The following is a 16,085-nucleotide window of genomic DNA, read 5'->3' on the forward strand; positions in this document are numbered from 1 at the left end:
GGGACGCCGGCACACAGGCTAACACGCGGGGACGCCGGCACACAGGCTAACACGCGGGGACGCCGGCACACAGGCTAACACGCGGGGACGCCGGCACACAGCTAACATGGAGCCACTCTGGTTCTGCTCGGACGGAGCCGCAGAGCAGTGCCAGCCTGCCGTCTCCTAGCGGTGAGCACACACTCTCCAGGGCACGGCGCACAGAGAGCTGGCCCGGAGGGTAAAGCCAGGGCCGGGAGGTATGTTGTCTGGCCCCACGTGCTGTGGACTCATCCACGGAGACTTGAGATATGCATTAGGCAGAGCGCCCCTAACTGGTGTCAAGAATGTGAGGAATGACGAATCGAGGTCAGTTTATAAAGCCCTTTGCCGACGGTGTGGAGCTGGCCCTGGGTGAGTTTCCACCCACCTTTCCCGAACCCCAGCGAGGCTTCAGGCCCCACGACAGCTCAGAAAGGCCCCCAGGCGCTGTCTCCACTTGTGCAGAGTCATCTGTACGGGCGGGGGGGTCACGCAGAAAGGAGCATGGGGGGCCGACATCAGAGCAAACGCGTCACTTTGAGAATCCAGGGTGAAGGCACCAGGCCGAGCAGGGGAGATCCAATCACAGGCAGCCCTGGGGAGGCTGCCCTCAGACCAGGGTCAAGGCTGGGGCTGCCCTCCTGTTCTGTCTGCCCACCCAGGAACCTCAGAGGTCTGAATCAGGGGCCAGAGGTCACCGAACGTGGTCCAGCTTTACGGGACAGAACAGGACAGAACCAGACAGGCCCGTTCTCAGTGGACAGGGAGGAACGGAGGGGTCTGAGACCAGCGAGCCTCCCAGACGCTGTCTCGGTCCCCACCCCGCGAGTTATGAAGCGGAGCCGGTGTACACAGCTGGCCACTCTCTGAGGGTCCTGCCCCCGGATTGGTGCCGCCTGGGGGTGTGTTCTAAGTCTATTTAGAAAGAAATTACAGAAGAACACCTGGGTTAGAATGTTATCCCCGGAGAGGACAAGAGGAGTAACTCCGGAGCCCCTGCCCCACGTGCAGGGATGGTGGGCGGGCCGGAGGGGAGGCAAATCCAGGGAAAGGCGGCCCCAGAGCGTGAACCCCAGAGCACCGTGAACCCCAGAGCACCGTGAACCCCAGAGTACCGTGGTTTCCACCCGAAACCAGCCGCATTCAGGGAGAGAAGTCAGCTGACAGCACTCATCTGTTGGCTTAACACCCGCTAAGAAGCGTAACTAACCAGCTAACCCGCCAAGGCTACTAGTAAGACACCAGATCCTCTTATTTCCTGACTTCCCCGTCTGAGCACTAAGCTGTGACAGTCATCACCCCTTGTCCCTGGAGGAGAGGTTCCACGTCCCCCAGTGGAGCTGGAAACTGTGGGTGGCACTGAGCTCTGCAACTGCCGAACTTTTTCCTGTATGGACAGGACTTCCCACACGCTTTTCTTTTTTTTTTTTCAGGTGAGAGGAGGGGAGATAGTGATACAGACTCCTGCATGCGCCTTGACTGGGATCCACCAGCCCCTGCAAACACCTGCCGCCCTGGGCAGAGCTGCAGCCTGTACATCAGGGAGCCCGGGGCACCAGCAGCAGCTCCTGCTCCAGCTCGGAGCCCGGCGTCCGGACAGTTTGCCGGGACAGCGGTGGCCACTTGCCCTGCAGAGGGAGGGCGCCCGTCAACACACCAGCCAGTGTCCTTAGCCCCCAGGCTGACTGACAGGGCACAGGGGCCGGACCCTCCAGCCTCACCGAGGCCCCTGATGTTGCTGGTGGAACCCAGAAGTCCCGGCTACGACCCTCCTCGCTGAGGGGTGGCGTGGGAGGTGGGAGGGTCCCGGGGCCCCGGAGGTGGCCTGGAAGGGGAGGGTCTGAGGTGAGGACCAGGATGGGGGGAGAGGGGAGGATAAAGACTAGAAACTGCACGTCTGCGGTGTGGGTGTGACTGTCCCAGGTCAGGTCCCATCTTGCACGTGGTCACATCACAGCTCCCAAGTCCTCAGTCATGAGCACCCACGGCTGGGGCCGTAGAGGCCTCTCTCCGATGGGTCTCCCCTAAGTCCACCTCTGCAGGATGACGTGTGCAGGGCCCCCCACCCCCGAGAGCCGTGATCATAACTGCACACCCTGGAGCCAACACAGAAACACAGACATGTCGACTCAGAAGCCCCACAGCCGAGGGGCCTGCGCTGCTGGAATGTGTCCGACGGCCCCAAACACCTCGCCCCTCGTGCTACACCCCCTTCCCCGGCTCTGTCCCTTCTGAGACAGCAGCCCGGCCCGGCGATGCAGTTCCTAAGCTCTGGCTCTCGTCGCCCGCAGACAGGGCCTGCGGTCACTCACTGGGCAGGACGGCGTGGGGACCCTGCAGAGCAGTTCACCCACCTGCATCGCCCCGAGGGTCACCACCCTCTGCCTGAGTGCCTGAGCAAGTCACTCACTGAGAGGACCCCCCGCGTCCTCACGCACTGAACACACAGCGATAGTCTAATCAGCAGACCCTGTGGCAGGTCCCAGAAGCAGCAGGTTTCAGACCTCAATGGCCACATGTGTCCAGTTTATGCGCCACGGGCTTGCCTTGCAGACACAGGTCCGTCTGTCCCCCTCATGTCTAAAGGAGACTTCTGGACGCCCCCACCATGGACAGATGCCTGTGAGGCTTATCGCTCGGCACCCCCCCCCCCCATGGCGATGTTTTACTGGGAACATCCGTTCGATGAAAACATTGGCTAAGCAATGCTTGCACCGGTCACACACAGGGCATGGTAGCTAAGATACCAACAATGTGCCCTTGTGTAATATGGTTCCAATGGCTTTAAAATAGGACAGTGAAGGTTGAAAAATAAATGACAGAAACTCTGGGTTCTAGAAGAGTCAGGCACCGGCGATGCGTGTGGGGAGTCCCAGGCTCCTTGTGACCCTGCGGTTCCTCCTCCGTGTGCGGCTGTGACGCACTCATCACGGAAACCAGGACAGGGGAAGCCGACCGGGCCGCTGTCCTCACGCCCAGCCTGCAGACCTGATTCCCTGCCCGGTGCCCGGAGGCTCTCCCTCGCCCTACGACCCACGGGGGATCACGGCCCCTAACAGCTTCCCCGTTTCAGTTTCTCCTGCGTGACCCAACGTGAGACCTGCCAGGACGGCATTCCCAAAATAGCTCTGTTCCCGTGTCCCTGGCGTGCGGCCCTCCGCCGCCTCTCGCCCGGACGCGTGCTCACCCCCACGCCCGCACTCCTCACCTCGGGCCCGAGAACGTGGAGCTCTCAGCCCAGTGAACCCGGGACCCAGGGAATCCTGACCCTGGCCACACCCACCACAGCGCACTGTCACCACCGCACTCTCCTTCAGAGCCTGTCTGCACCCACCCCCAGTGCCACCACGTGCATGACATACAAGGTCGGTGACATTGCCAAGGGCCCCCATCTAAATCCTTTGTCTTCAGAAGGATCGGGGGCTCCCTGGGCGCGAGGTGAGGGCACACCATGTAGGGACAGTATCACGTCATTCCCGGGCATTTGCCTCTGCAGTGACCTATGGATCCAAAGAGGAGAAGGCCAGCAATCTGCAGAGGGAGGACAGCCACACATCCCAGCCTCTGGCTCCCCTGCGGCCCTGATGACACTCCGTGAACAGCCACTGACCAACTGAAATCACTCCGGGATCAGGAACTGTAACAGGACAGGGCATCCTGGTTTCGGGGGAAAAACTACTAACTGCAAAGATGCAATGAATCAAAACGGCATGGAAGAGCCAGAGGGCGGGGCAGGAGGGTCCCTATGACAAAGGCCCATAGACCAAGCCCGGAGCAAGCAAGGACGTCACCTGCCCGCCAAATGTCACCTTCCAGCAGCTGCTGCTTTAGGGAAGGAAGAACAGGAAGGAACGGGCGGAGACAATGGGGTAACATGCCAACGAAACAGGAGGGAAGATGTATGAGAAGAACATAAAGGAAGTGAACCGCCCCTAGTGCTCCAAGCTCTGGGTGCACGCACCCCTCTGACTGAAGAGAGACCACGGGGATCCGCCTCCGGCCCCGCCCCGCGTCAGCACCGGCAGACACGCAGCCTCCGCGGACCCCGCCACCAGCACCAGTCTCCCCAGACGGAGACGGCCGTGATGCGGAGCAGGAGGCTTCCACAAGCCAACATGTGAAGAAAAACAGAAAAAAACAAAAATAATAAAAGGACCACAGTTTATACCTAAACAGAGAAAAAGTCAGAGAAGTGACTTTTGAAAAGTTTCATGCTCTCCATTTCAGATGAAGGAAAATATTGAAAAAATATTCAATATGCATCATTTTGGAAAAAAAAAATAATTATCTCACGGACTGGCCGATCAGGCTTCCAAATAAGGTTGGGGACTGTCTCTGAAACAAACAAACAAGCAGACAGACAATGCCCCACACAGGCCCGGTGCCTGTCAAGACAGAAACGAGGGTACTTACTAACAGCGCCCCGTAGAACTTAGAGAAGGCGCGGCGGACACGAGAGAGCATATCGCCCGAGGCAGCGCTGACGATGACGACGGCCCGGGAGCCACAGTCTTCCTCCTCAGGCATCCAGATTCTCGCCCCCACCCCCACCCCCCGGGTCCCAGAGCACACACACCTCAGGCAGAGCCTGTGACCGTTCGGGCTGGTCCTCAGCGGGCACCAGCCAGAACCGGCAGAGGGCAAGACTCCCTTTCCGTGCAGCGGGGGTAAGTCAGAACCACTTTTAGTAACCGACTTGAGCCAACACCTCGGGGTCACTGGCTTAATATAGGGACTGCTCTTCCCATTGGGTGGCAAGTGAGCAAGGTTGGCCACCTGCTCGGTGGCAAGCCTGCCGGTCTTGAGCGACGCCCAAACTGGAGGGAGCCACTAATGTGCGTGAAGCCGGCGGCAGCTCCGGCGATGGGGTGACATCTGAGACCGCTGCTGCCCAGCCCGGGGCTTCTGTCCGTCCGCAGGCCGGGAGACTGCAAACAGGTCGCTCAGAAAGGGATTCTTCTCCTCCCCCCGCCCCCCCGCCCCGCCCCCCAGAGGTTCTATTTTAGTCACTTAAAAACCCTGATCTCCTGTTCCGTTGGGCAGGTCCGCTACTAAAGAAACTTAAAACCCGGGGAAGCTCGGCCGCGTCTCAGCGGCAGCACAGCTTAATCTCAAAGCCGCAGAGATTCACTGTTCCTTGTGTGCAGGCGGCCACCCCTGTCCCCCAACTCGGAACCTCTCCCCAGACCTGTCTGTGGCCACAGTGTCTAATGCAGACTCAGCTCGCCCATCAGATGAGCCGCCCGTTCTGAGGTAGCTAAAAAAAAAAAAAAAAACAACCAGAACAAAACAAAACTATGCCATGTGAATGTCCCGCTCTGCCACCCTTGAAGGGCTGAACCCGGCTGATGTCACGTGTGGTGTGCACTCCCTGTTCACGCAGCGTGCTCACCAGACAGGTCCCTTCTCCCTGCTTTCCCGAATGGCAGCTTAACCAGTGTGAGCAATATTTGGGGGAGAGAACCAACAGAAATAAGAAAGAAAAATATCGTATGACCTCAGTCATTTGAGGAATCCGATGAACAGGGTGAACTGAGGAACGGAATAGAGACAGAGGCGGGTTCAATGGGTCCAGAGGGAAAAGCGGACAGAGGGAAAGTAGAAGAGAAGATGGGATCAGAGAAGGGAAGGAGATTAATGAAATTATATACACATAACACAGCGTTATAGAGAACAGGACAGCAAATCCTGGAGGGAAGGGGGAGGGCGTTGGGGGGAGGGGCAGGAGGGATGTTGAGGGGAACACAGGGGTGGGAGGATGTATTCAGTGGGGCACTTGAATCTATGTAAACACAATAAATTTAAATCAATAAACAAAATCAATTTGTACAAAAGAAGTTGCACACGCTTCGCTCGCTGGCCTGGTTTGCTGGAGGGGGGAAGGGGGACGACAAACCTTGTGGTCATCACCTCTTGGTCGTGAGTGTCCCCTGTTCTCCCTGCAAGAAAGGAACTCTCTCGCGCGGTGACGAGTCTCAGCGTCCTGCTGAAGGACAGCGTTGATAAAGGTCTCTGTCGTGCATCATCTGACACTGCCTTTGGAGTGTGCTGTTTAACAAGAGGATACAGACGGTCCGTTGAGCCTGTAACTCTCCACGGAGGGGGGGCCAATCCGATCCAGCCTCCCACACGTGGTTTGCTTGCCACGTGGAGACCCAGGCAGACTTGGGAAAGAACCTCATCTGGCAGCTTGTTGGACCCCCCACAGACGGCGCGAGCTTGGCTTCCCAGAGATGTGGTCACCTGGGGCCGCGACGGACGAGCAGGAGGACTTCCTCGGTGTGGTGTGGAGTCCCCGTCCCGTGCTCTGTCCCTTCCAGGTCCTCCAAGGCAGGGCAGTCACCATCAAGGCAAATGCTGATTCATCAACTGGCTAAAACTGTGGGGCTATTCTTGGCAGAGTTGAGGAGCGGAAGATGCTGGTTCGAAGAAAAAACGCTGGAAGCGGCCAAGTGCCAAGTCCGACCTCCTAGGGTTCCACCTCCCATTTTCCGAAGGGGTGCCAAGCCCTGCCTCGCGGAGCTCACTGGCATCGTCCGAGCATGGTGACCTAGCCCGTCCTGTGCCGGAGGGACATGCCCCCCGCCACCTTCACGTCAGCGTCACACCCCATCGGTCCGTCCCTTCCAGCTGCAAAGGCACTCGATAAAACGTAGCAGAGCAGGATGCGTCCCGTCAGAGAGGCTCACGCACGACTGGGTGTTTTCTTTGTTTGTTTAAAAACCTCTTTTTTTTTTTAAAAGATTTTATTTATTCATTTTAGAGAAGGGGGAGAGAGAGGAGGGGGAGGAGCAGGAAACATCAACTCCCATATGTGCCTTGACCAGGCAAGCCCAGAGTTTCGAACCGGCAACCTCAGCATTTCCAGGTTAACGCTTTATCCCCTGCGCCACCACAGGTCAGGCTGTTTGTTTTTTGGTAGAAGGTCGGGTGGGCGGTCGGGGATGCTGCGTGTCTTCAGAAGCTTCTAGAAGAAGAAAGGGGCCTTGCGCCTCCTTGGCTCCGTCCTGTACGTTATCCACACCTGCGCTGCTACGGTCTTACGAAGTCCTTGTAAGAGCGGGAGGTGTTCGAGGCGCCGGCGGTGCGCGACCTGGTTGGACTCATCGCCCTGACTCTCTGGCGTCTGGGCAGTTGTCTGTCAGATGCCACCTCGCCGCGTAAGCCAAGTCAAGTTCCAGCTCCCCAGCGGTCTGCGAGAAACCTCAGCCGCTGTCTTCCAAAAAAGAAGACAATGAAAATAACAGCCAGCATCGATGCTGGTGGCCCTGAACAAATATGTCCCGTGGGAAACAGCAGCCCCACTGTCCCATTTCTCCATCAGTTACATGTCACCTCCTCATAACTCCCTCCACTCTCCTTTGTTTTTGTTTTTGGTCAAGTGGAAACATTCATGCCTTAAAGCAGAAAGGGGTGCACGAGGTTAATGGAACGGCAGAGAAGACACCGGGAGCTGCCGGCGTGCCGACTGTAATCTGGGTACACGCCTGCGCCTCTGATGCCACCCACGTGCCACGCTCCCTTCCTCCTGTATCTCTTCCGTGAAGGCGTCCTGAGCAACCGGAAGGCTTGAGAAGAAAAAGGGGTGTATCCTTAACGACACGGGCGTGAAGGCAGTGACCTCTTGGGGCTCAGCCTTTCCCGGGCGACAGGCTGCTGCTGGTCCGCCTCAGCTTCGGCCGCGAACCGGCTCGCGAGGCCGTGCGGCTGCCCGATGAACGGGGCCACCAGTGAAGTCGCGTCCTGTGCTCCCGAGTGAGGTCAACGTGGACCGTCTCTGCATTCAAACTCCAGCCCCTGCTCACATGAACAGAACCCTGAGAGTCGGCTGGACCACCCATCCACACAACACTGTCGCCCTCCCACGGAGAAACTCACCTCTCGCCTGACTGCAGGGATGACCCAAAAAGAGAGCGAACGTCTGAAATGTGTCCGGTCATTCCCCAGAGGACAGAGCTTGAAAGAGGGTCTTCATTGGGAGGGTAGACATCAACCCCCGTCTATGAGGGAGTGTCCGCGAGCAGTGAATGTTAAACTGGCGCGTGAGCAATTATGCAGCATGACCTGTTTTGTTGGTGAGAAGGTAATTATGAAAGTTTTTTCCCCAATTCAGAGACACAGTACGGCCATCCAAACCAAATAACGCTCTACGAACCCTCCCCCTGTAAGAAAAGAAAGTCCTGTAAACAAGGTTAAGCGGGTGAGAGGCTCACTGCACGGAGGGCCTGGCTCTGGTCAAGGACCAAGGGCCAAGCGGTCAGACGTGTCCCCGGCTTTCGGGGAGGAAGGTCTTCTGAAGCCGGGACGGTGCCCTTCTAGGAACAACTTCGGTGGAGAGGCGAGGATTCCAGGTGAAGTGTCACGGAAAGGCGCAGAAGAACGAAAACACCTTGTGACGAGCTGGGGACATTTGAAATGATGGAAGAAAATGCCAGGATATGAATAGGATACAAGTGCTAACAAGAGAAAGCACGCCCTGGCCGGTTGGCTCAGTGGTAGAGCATTGGCCTGGCGTGCGGGGGACCTGGGTTCGATTCCCGGCCAGGGCACACAGGAGAAGCGCCCATTTGCTTCTCCACCCCTCCCCCTCCTTCCTCTCTGTTTCTCTCTTCTCCTCCCGCAGCCAAGGCTCCATTGGAGCAAAGATGGCCCGGGCGCTGGGGATGGCTCCTTGGCCTCTGCCCCAGGCACTAGAGTGGCTCTGGTCTCGGCAGAGCGACGCCCTGGAGGGGCAGAGCATCGCCCCCTGGTGGGCAGAGTGTCGCCCCTGGTGGGCGTGCCGGGTGGATCCCGGTCGGGCGCATGCGGGAGTCTATCTGACTGTCTCTCCCCGTTTCCAGCTTCAGAAAAATACAAAAAAAAAAAAAAAAAAAGAGAGAGAAAGCACAATGACCAGGGAGGGTCCCAGACAGGAAGTGGTCCCAGTCAGGAAGTGGTCCCAGACAGGAAGTGGGTCCAGGCAGGAAGTGGCCCCAGACAGGAAGTGGGTCCAGGCAGGAAGTGGAATTCATTAGGTAATTCTCCAAGACCAAAGAATTACCTAATGATTGTCCTTATTATTATTAATTTCCCTGGTTAGCTTTACTTGCTCATATCCTATAACACCCCCCCACACACACACAAAAGAAAAATGGTCTCTATTATAACTAAATATATGTATTAACATTTAAATGCATATTGAGTTCATTAAAAATGTGTGCGACCCTTTTTGGATCTGGGAAAGTCCCAATTGAAGCCAGCATTATTTTTGTTATGTAATGTTTAATTACACTGTCAGCACAGACGACTTCTGAAGTAGTCACGTCTCCACCAGTGATTTTCCAGAGCAAGAAACGACAGAAACAGCCAAGTGTACTCCATACACAAAGAAAAGGTATTATGTTTGTGGACAAAGCTGAGCTAATTAGGTAGACAAGGGGGGAGGGGACAGAAACAGAGGGAATGTGTTGCTCATGTCATCAGTATTCAAAGAAGCAAAACTGGCCTGACCCGTGGTGGCGCAGTGGATAAAGCGTCGACCTGGAAATGCTGAGGTCGCCGGTTTGAAACCCTGGGCTTGCCTGGTCAAGGCACATATGGGAGTTGATGCTTCCTGCTCCTCCCCCCCTTTTCTCTCTCTCTTTCTCTCTCCCTCTCTCTCTCCTTTCTAAAATGAATAAATAAAAAATAAAAATTAAAAATTAAAAAAAAAGAAAAGAAGCAAAAGAAATGAAAGCAGAATTATGTGTGTACCACGAGCTGTGAGCCCGGGCAGCGGCAGCTCCTGACTCTGCCACTGACCACCGCCTGCCCTTGGGACGTCCCTCGTCCTGGTAGGGGCTCCGTTACTCGTCCTTAGAATCGGGAACTAATTCAGGCTGCTTCCCTCGTGGGGTTTTTAGTCAAACATGATGGGATGATGCATTTGGGGCGCTCGCTAAGCTGAGCCCACACGTAACAGATTTTGCCCAGGGGAGGAAGAGGAGCAAGCATCTCCGAAGGCAGAAATAAAGGCGGGTCACATGCTCAAGCACAGGTCCGGGATGGAGGAGACCACCTGAGACTGCTCTGTGTTGTGGCTTGATCTCAGTTTCCATCCCCTTTCCAGTCATTGTTATTCTTTGCACCGCTTTTCTCTCCCAAATGTCAGAATCTCAGATGAAATGGGTGAAGACCCCCATGCCCAGGTGGCGTAAGAGGATTAGTGAATGTCAATGAACAAAGAAGAAAGGGATGAAAGTGACCCCGGGCACGTCCTTCCCTCTGTCCCTCTGTCGGCGGTATTTAATCCGCTGCCTCCCCCCACACCCCCCACCATCTCCCGGATTTACAGGTGCCTAAATTCATTCTCTGTTCTCCACGACGAATTTAATTCCCACGAAGGAGTACTTCTCAAACACACACTCTGGTTTCGGCTTCTGCCTCTGAGTCACCGCAGCAGGAAGCCGAAGCGTTGAAAGGTCTCCACAGTGCGCCCAGAACAACGACGATTTTCTACATGGAAGGACAGCCTCACATACCAGAGAGAGTCTCGATGCTCCCATGTGCCACCGTCTAATTTAACCGGGACCCGCGGTATACACTCAAGCTCAGAATCCCCACGGGAGGCTAATCCGATCAGCACCCCCCACGAAGCTGCATCACATCTGTGCCCTGATTCTCCCGCAATGTTGTCCTCCTTTCCTGCCAATCTCCCGGTGACCGCGGGGAAGGTCCCAGGACGGCATGACCGCGGGTGCCCGTCCACAGAAGAATGTGTGTAACTCGAATCTCTGAACCTCTGAAAGATTCAGTGCAGCGTTGCTGTTCACGCTAAGCCTCATTCCAGATCTGGACCGATGAAGGTTAAGACGTCAGCTTTTTACAGTCGGTGCTACGCTGGGGGTTTAAATCGATGACACCCCACAGGCGCCCAAGCCTGCTCTCAGCACTCTGACTCTTTCCCAAGCTCAGTGTGCTTTGCTCTGTACTCCTGGGCACACTTTTCTCGTACAAGCGCGTGCACATGCATGGACTCGTGCGTGTGTGTGTGTGAGTGTATGTGTGTATGCCTGCGAGGTCCAACACGGTCTCTGCTCGTTAGGTCCTGCAGGTGGACATGTTCTGCTTCATCTTCCACTTCCAGGACGAGGGGGCAGACATGGATTGCCCTGCTTTTCTCATCAAGAATAACAAACACCTGGGCCCTGGCTGGTTGGCTCAGTGGTAGAGCGTCTGCCCGGTATGTGGAAGTCTCTGGTTTGATTCCCGGCCAGGGCACACAGGAAAGGTGCCCATCTGCTTCTCCACCCCTCCCCCTCTCCTTCCTCTCTGTCTCTCTCTTCCCCTCTCGCAGTCAAGGCTCCATTGGAGCAAAGTTGGCCCAGGCACTGAGGATGGCTCTGTGGCCTCTGCCTCAGGTGCTAGAGTGGCTCTGGTTGCAACAGAGCATCACCCCAGATGGGCAGAGCATCGCCCCCTGGTGGGTGTGCCGGGTGGATCCCAGTCGGGCACATGCGGGAGTCTGTCTGACTGCCTCCCCGTTTCCAACTTCACAAAAATACAAAAAAAAAAAAAAAAGAAAAGAATAACGACCACCTGGGACGTGCCATCTAAGACGAAAGTGAGAAGACTGAGCGACAGTGAGGAGGAGGCAGGTCAGGGACGAGGGGCTCAGGGACGAGGGGCTCAGGGACGAGGGGCTCAGGGACGAGGGGCTCAGGGACGAGGGACTCAGGGACGAGGGGCTCGGGGACGAGGGGCTCGGGGACGAGGGGCTCGGGGACGAGGGGCTCGGGGACGAGGGGCTCGGGGACGAGGGACTCGGGGACGAGGGACTCAGGGACGAGGGGCTCAGGGACGAGGGGCTCAGGGACGAGGGACTCAGGGACGAGGGGCTCAGGGACGAGGGATGGCACGCAGGTGGGTTCCCTGGGTTTCCTCTTGTGCGTCCCAGGGGTGGGGTCGAGAAGACCAGCTACCCTCACACGTCAGCGGGCACAGACAGGAAGCGGAGCCCCAACGAAAGCCTGCTCTCTCCCGTGCGGAGCCTGGAGTGCCCCCTTCCCGGGCTGTAATGAGGCACCTCACATCCCCACATGGGTGGTGTCCTCTGCCCCAGGTAAGGAGGCCACCCTCCCCTTTGTGTCCCTGGCGGTCAGGCAGGGTGCTGGGACAGCCTCCTCCCACCCCTGGAGAGTCAACTGAGGCCATGCAGACCTGGGTCCCTTGCACCCCTTCCTGTCGTAACGAGGTGGCACCACTTCCTCTGTGGCAATGGGGTCAGAGCAAGCCCGTTAAACCAGAGCCTTGGAGGAGACCCGCAGACTCATGGCCTACAGCTTTCAATTAAAAAAGAAAATAAAACACACTCATTCATACCAAGCACCAGGAAGGTCTCAGTCAGAACGCAGAGAGACAACTGACCAGTGTCAAACCAAGATGACGGAGATGGTCTCGTTACCTGACAAAGGTTCCGGAGCAGCTGGGAAGGAAATGCTTCCACCAGCGATTGCAAACGATCCGGAAGCAAACGAAAACAGAGAAAACGTTGGCAAACAGATGGAGGGCCTCAGCGAAGAAGCAGAAGATGAAAAAAAAAAAGGAGGAGGAGGAGGAGGAAAAGAAGGAGGAGGAGGAGGAGAAGGAGGAGGAGGAGAAGGAAGAGGAGAAGGAGGAGGAAATTTGGAACCTGAAAATACAATAACAAAAAGAAAATGTTTCCTGGTTGGGATCGTTGGCTGCACCGGGGGGGGGGGGGGGGGCGGGGGGGCGGGGGGAGAGGTACAGAGGAAGAAATAGCGAAGTGGAGGATAAAATGATAGCTCTCCGGCCTCTGAAACCTAGAGGAAAAGAGCAACACGGACCCAAAGCAAACACAAGGGAGGCACACCTGCTCGTCAATAAACACAGGGAAATGAGTGAATGGAGAAACAGAAACGGAGAGCAGAGATCAGTGAAACTGAAAACAGAAAAGCAATGGAGAAAATCAGTGAAACAATGAGCTTCTTAAAAAAAGATCAGTCGACAAACCTCTAACAGACTGACCAAAAGAAAAAGAAAGAGAGAGAGAGAGAGAGAGAGAAGGGAGAGGGGAAGACAGAGAGAGAGGAGAGAGAGAAGGGAGAGGAGGAGAGAGAGAGAGAAGAGAGAGAAGGGAGAGGGGGAGAGAGAGAGAGAGGAGAGAGGGGACACAAATCAGTGACAGATCCTGCAGACTGCAAAGAGGGTAAAGAGGGAACTAACTCTACGAACTTGGCAGGTGCAGACTGAACCACGTTGGTGGGTGGCCCGGGAGTGGTCACCCTGTAGGTGTGGTCCTCCCATGCGAGGTTGGACGGACCTCCCTAAGAGGCCCCACGCGCTCAGGGAGAGGGCTCAGGACCACTGGGGCAGGGAATTCTGAAGGCCAGGCGCCTGCAGCATGCACTAGAATGGGAAGGAGCAGAGACTGGACAAGCACACACCCCAGTGAGGGCCACGGCCACACGCAGGAGCGCACGCCCCAGTGAGGGCCACGGCCACACGCAGGAGCGCACGCCCCAGTGAGGGCCACGGCCACACGCAGGAGCGCACGCCCCAGTGAGGGCCACGGCCACACGCAGGAGCGCACGCCCCAGTGAGGGCCACGGCCACACGCAGGAGCGCACGCCCCAGTGAGGGTCACGGCCACACGCAGGAGCGCACGCCCCAGTGAGGGTCACGGCCACACGCAGGTCGGAAGGGGTGTCCAATGCTCAGAGCCCAGGGCGGGGCCTCCTCTTGTCCGGGTCTGACTCTTGAACTGATGAAGGACTGATTCCTTTCTTGCTGTGGCTAACGGGGTGACACAGAGGAAAGCTAGGTGCTTGGGGCCAGAGTTAACACCCGCTGTGCAGGTTGAGATGAGGCGGTCCAGCTGCACTATGTGTCTCTTTGCAGGTACCCATGGGCACCTGTGATGAGCAGGACTGGGCTCAGCTTACAGTCTGGTGGCAGGAGAGACACAGGCGGGCCACGGCAGCCCGGGGACAAGAGGCCACCCTGCAGTGGTTATGTGTGAGCTCCACACACCCTGGTGTGGTCACTGCTCCCCCAAGCCATCTCCACGGTCCCACCGAGGCCCACAGGGTCGCTGTGCTCCTACCTGTCAGGAAACGGACTGGGGCCGAGGGCTCTGCCTTCTCAGTCCCTCATGATGCGCACAGCCACGCGTGCGCAGACAGACAGACGTCACCTGACGACATGAAGCGTGGGCCAGGTTTCCTGTCTCGATGGGTGAGTAGGTGAGCCCGTCGGCATCTCGCTGAGGTGGGTTTGTTAGAAACTCCAGCACCCCTTCTGTGAAGAAGCCACGGCCAGCTGAGACTTCCCACCTGGCCATCACTGCCTCCCGGACATCTGTGCCCCGTTGCGGGCCCTCTGCCCTTGGGTGGGAGGCAGGGTTCCGCTGGGAGCGGAGGGAGAGCCCCGGGGAAGGCGGCCTGGGGTCCCCACAGCTGTGGAAAGGTGGCCACAAACACAGGCGCAGATCCAGACGGCACGGCCACGTGGACGCTGGACACGACCCGTCCTCCCACGCCTGCCACGCCCTCTCGGACCCGTTCCAACATGGGTTTCAGACGAGCGTCCACCCGGCCCTGCGGCCCACGGGCCACCACGCCCCCTGGCACGTACGCCCTCTGCCGCAGCTACACTTCCCCACCCCCGAGTCCCACTCGCCCACCTGGACACATCATGCATTTTGTTCCTTTTCAAAGCATAGGGACCCCCATCTCCACAGGTTGTCCTGCGGCCAACAGGATCCCCGTAAATCAAGAGAAGAACAAAAACCAGGGCTGGTTTTCACGCCCGGGAGAGTGTGAGGGTTTTTCTGAAGTCATCTTTGAATGAATAAAATGAAGAGGGGGAAAAAAAAAGAAATCTAAGTGATACTGACAGGGAGGAAAGAGCAGCTTTTTATGAAAAATGGATGAGATATCTGTGCAGATGGACCGTGCAGGAACAGAGGAAGCAGCTACTGCTTTTTGTCTGTTTTCTTTCTTTTTTTTTTTAAACCCAATGTCTAGAAATCTGGGTCATAGCCCTGGGCAACAACACAAAAACATTCATGCACGCTTTCAGAGCAGAATCGGACAATTGAAACGTCTGGAAGTGGCTCAAAGCCCAAAGGGAATAAACAGAGTGACTTAGGAGTCACAAGAAGCAAAAGCCACGTCTGACACACACCACCCCCGCCCCGGGCCCCCCATGCAGTCATCTGTTCAGACTCTACGCCAGCAAGTAGGAACCACGGCCGAGCTTCCCGAAAACGTTCAGGGAGACCAGAGGCAAAAATAAATGAGTCCGGCTCGTGCCGTCCCGGAGGTCAACGTTGGCCACGCTATTTGTAGGGGTGATGGATGTCGCGGCCTGATGCTCTAAAAATAGAGGATGTCGACCGGCTCCTCGGCGCGCCGATCCTGGCTGGTCAGCCGGTCTCCACAGCCTATTGATTTTTTTTCCTCCTACAAAGTCACTCTGTCATTACCCACGTGTCCCTCAGGAGGGTTGCCGTCACCTGGTTGAAACCTCCCAGCCTTGCCTGTCTGACCATTCCTCCCCCTCCGCGCTCCCCTCCCTCCACGCTCCCCTCCCTCCGCGCTCCCCTCCCTCTCCGTTCCCCCCCCTCCGCGTTCCCCCTTCCCCGTTCCCCCCCTCCCCATTCCCCTCCCTTCCCCGTTCCCCCCCTCCCCATTCCCCTCCCTCCCCGTTCCCCCCCCTCCTCGTTCCCCTCCCTCCACGCTCCCCTCCCTCCCCGTTCCCCCCCCTCCGCGCTCCCCTCCCTCCCCGTTCCCCCCCTCCGCGTTCCCCCTTCCCCGTTCCCCCCCCTCGCCGTTCCCCCCCCCTCCCCATTCCCCTCCCTCCTCGTTCCCCTCCCTCCCCGTTCCTCTCAGGACCTCCGCGGAGCCAGGGTTCCTAACGCCCGGCTCCCACCATGTGTCTCCCCAGTCAGTCGTCTGGGGTGGAGTCTAGTTCCTGCCCCTGCGAGACCGTGCAGGTTACCCCCAGCGTGCTGCCGCAGGTGTGGGAGGGGGGGGCTTTATAGACATTTTGTTTCGCTGCTACTGGTTTAAAACAGCAAACTC

The 16,085-nt window shown here is 57.2% G+C and overlaps 1 protein-coding gene across 4 annotated transcripts in view; it reads right to left on the reverse strand.

The window, feature by feature from the left end:
- RPS6KA2 (ribosomal protein S6 kinase A2) overlaps positions 1 to 16,085 on the reverse strand; it is a 251,982-nt gene that overhangs the window by 164,466 nt on the left and 71,431 nt on the right. Inside the window, exon 1 of one of the 4 annotated variants that reach the window (XM_066248037.1) lies at positions 4,598 to 4,709. The exons of 2 other annotated variants lie outside the window; for them this stretch is intronic. Coding sequence is in view for 1 of the 2 variants with exons in the window: in XM_066248034.1 (XP_066104131.1) it covers positions 4,435 to 4,548 (114 nt within the window). In the remaining variant the exon portion in view is untranslated. Of the gene's footprint in view, positions 1 to 4,434; positions 4,554 to 4,597; positions 4,710 to 16,085 lie in introns of those variants that run through there. One more of the 4 variants, XM_066248034.1, reaches the window with a different exon arrangement.

The sequence above is a fragment of the Saccopteryx bilineata genome, chromosome 12 (assembly GCF_036850765.1).
Source record: "Saccopteryx bilineata isolate mSacBil1 chromosome 12, mSacBil1_pri_phased_curated, whole genome shotgun sequence".
Lineage (NCBI taxonomy): Eukaryota > Metazoa > Chordata > Mammalia > Chiroptera > Emballonuridae > Saccopteryx > Saccopteryx bilineata.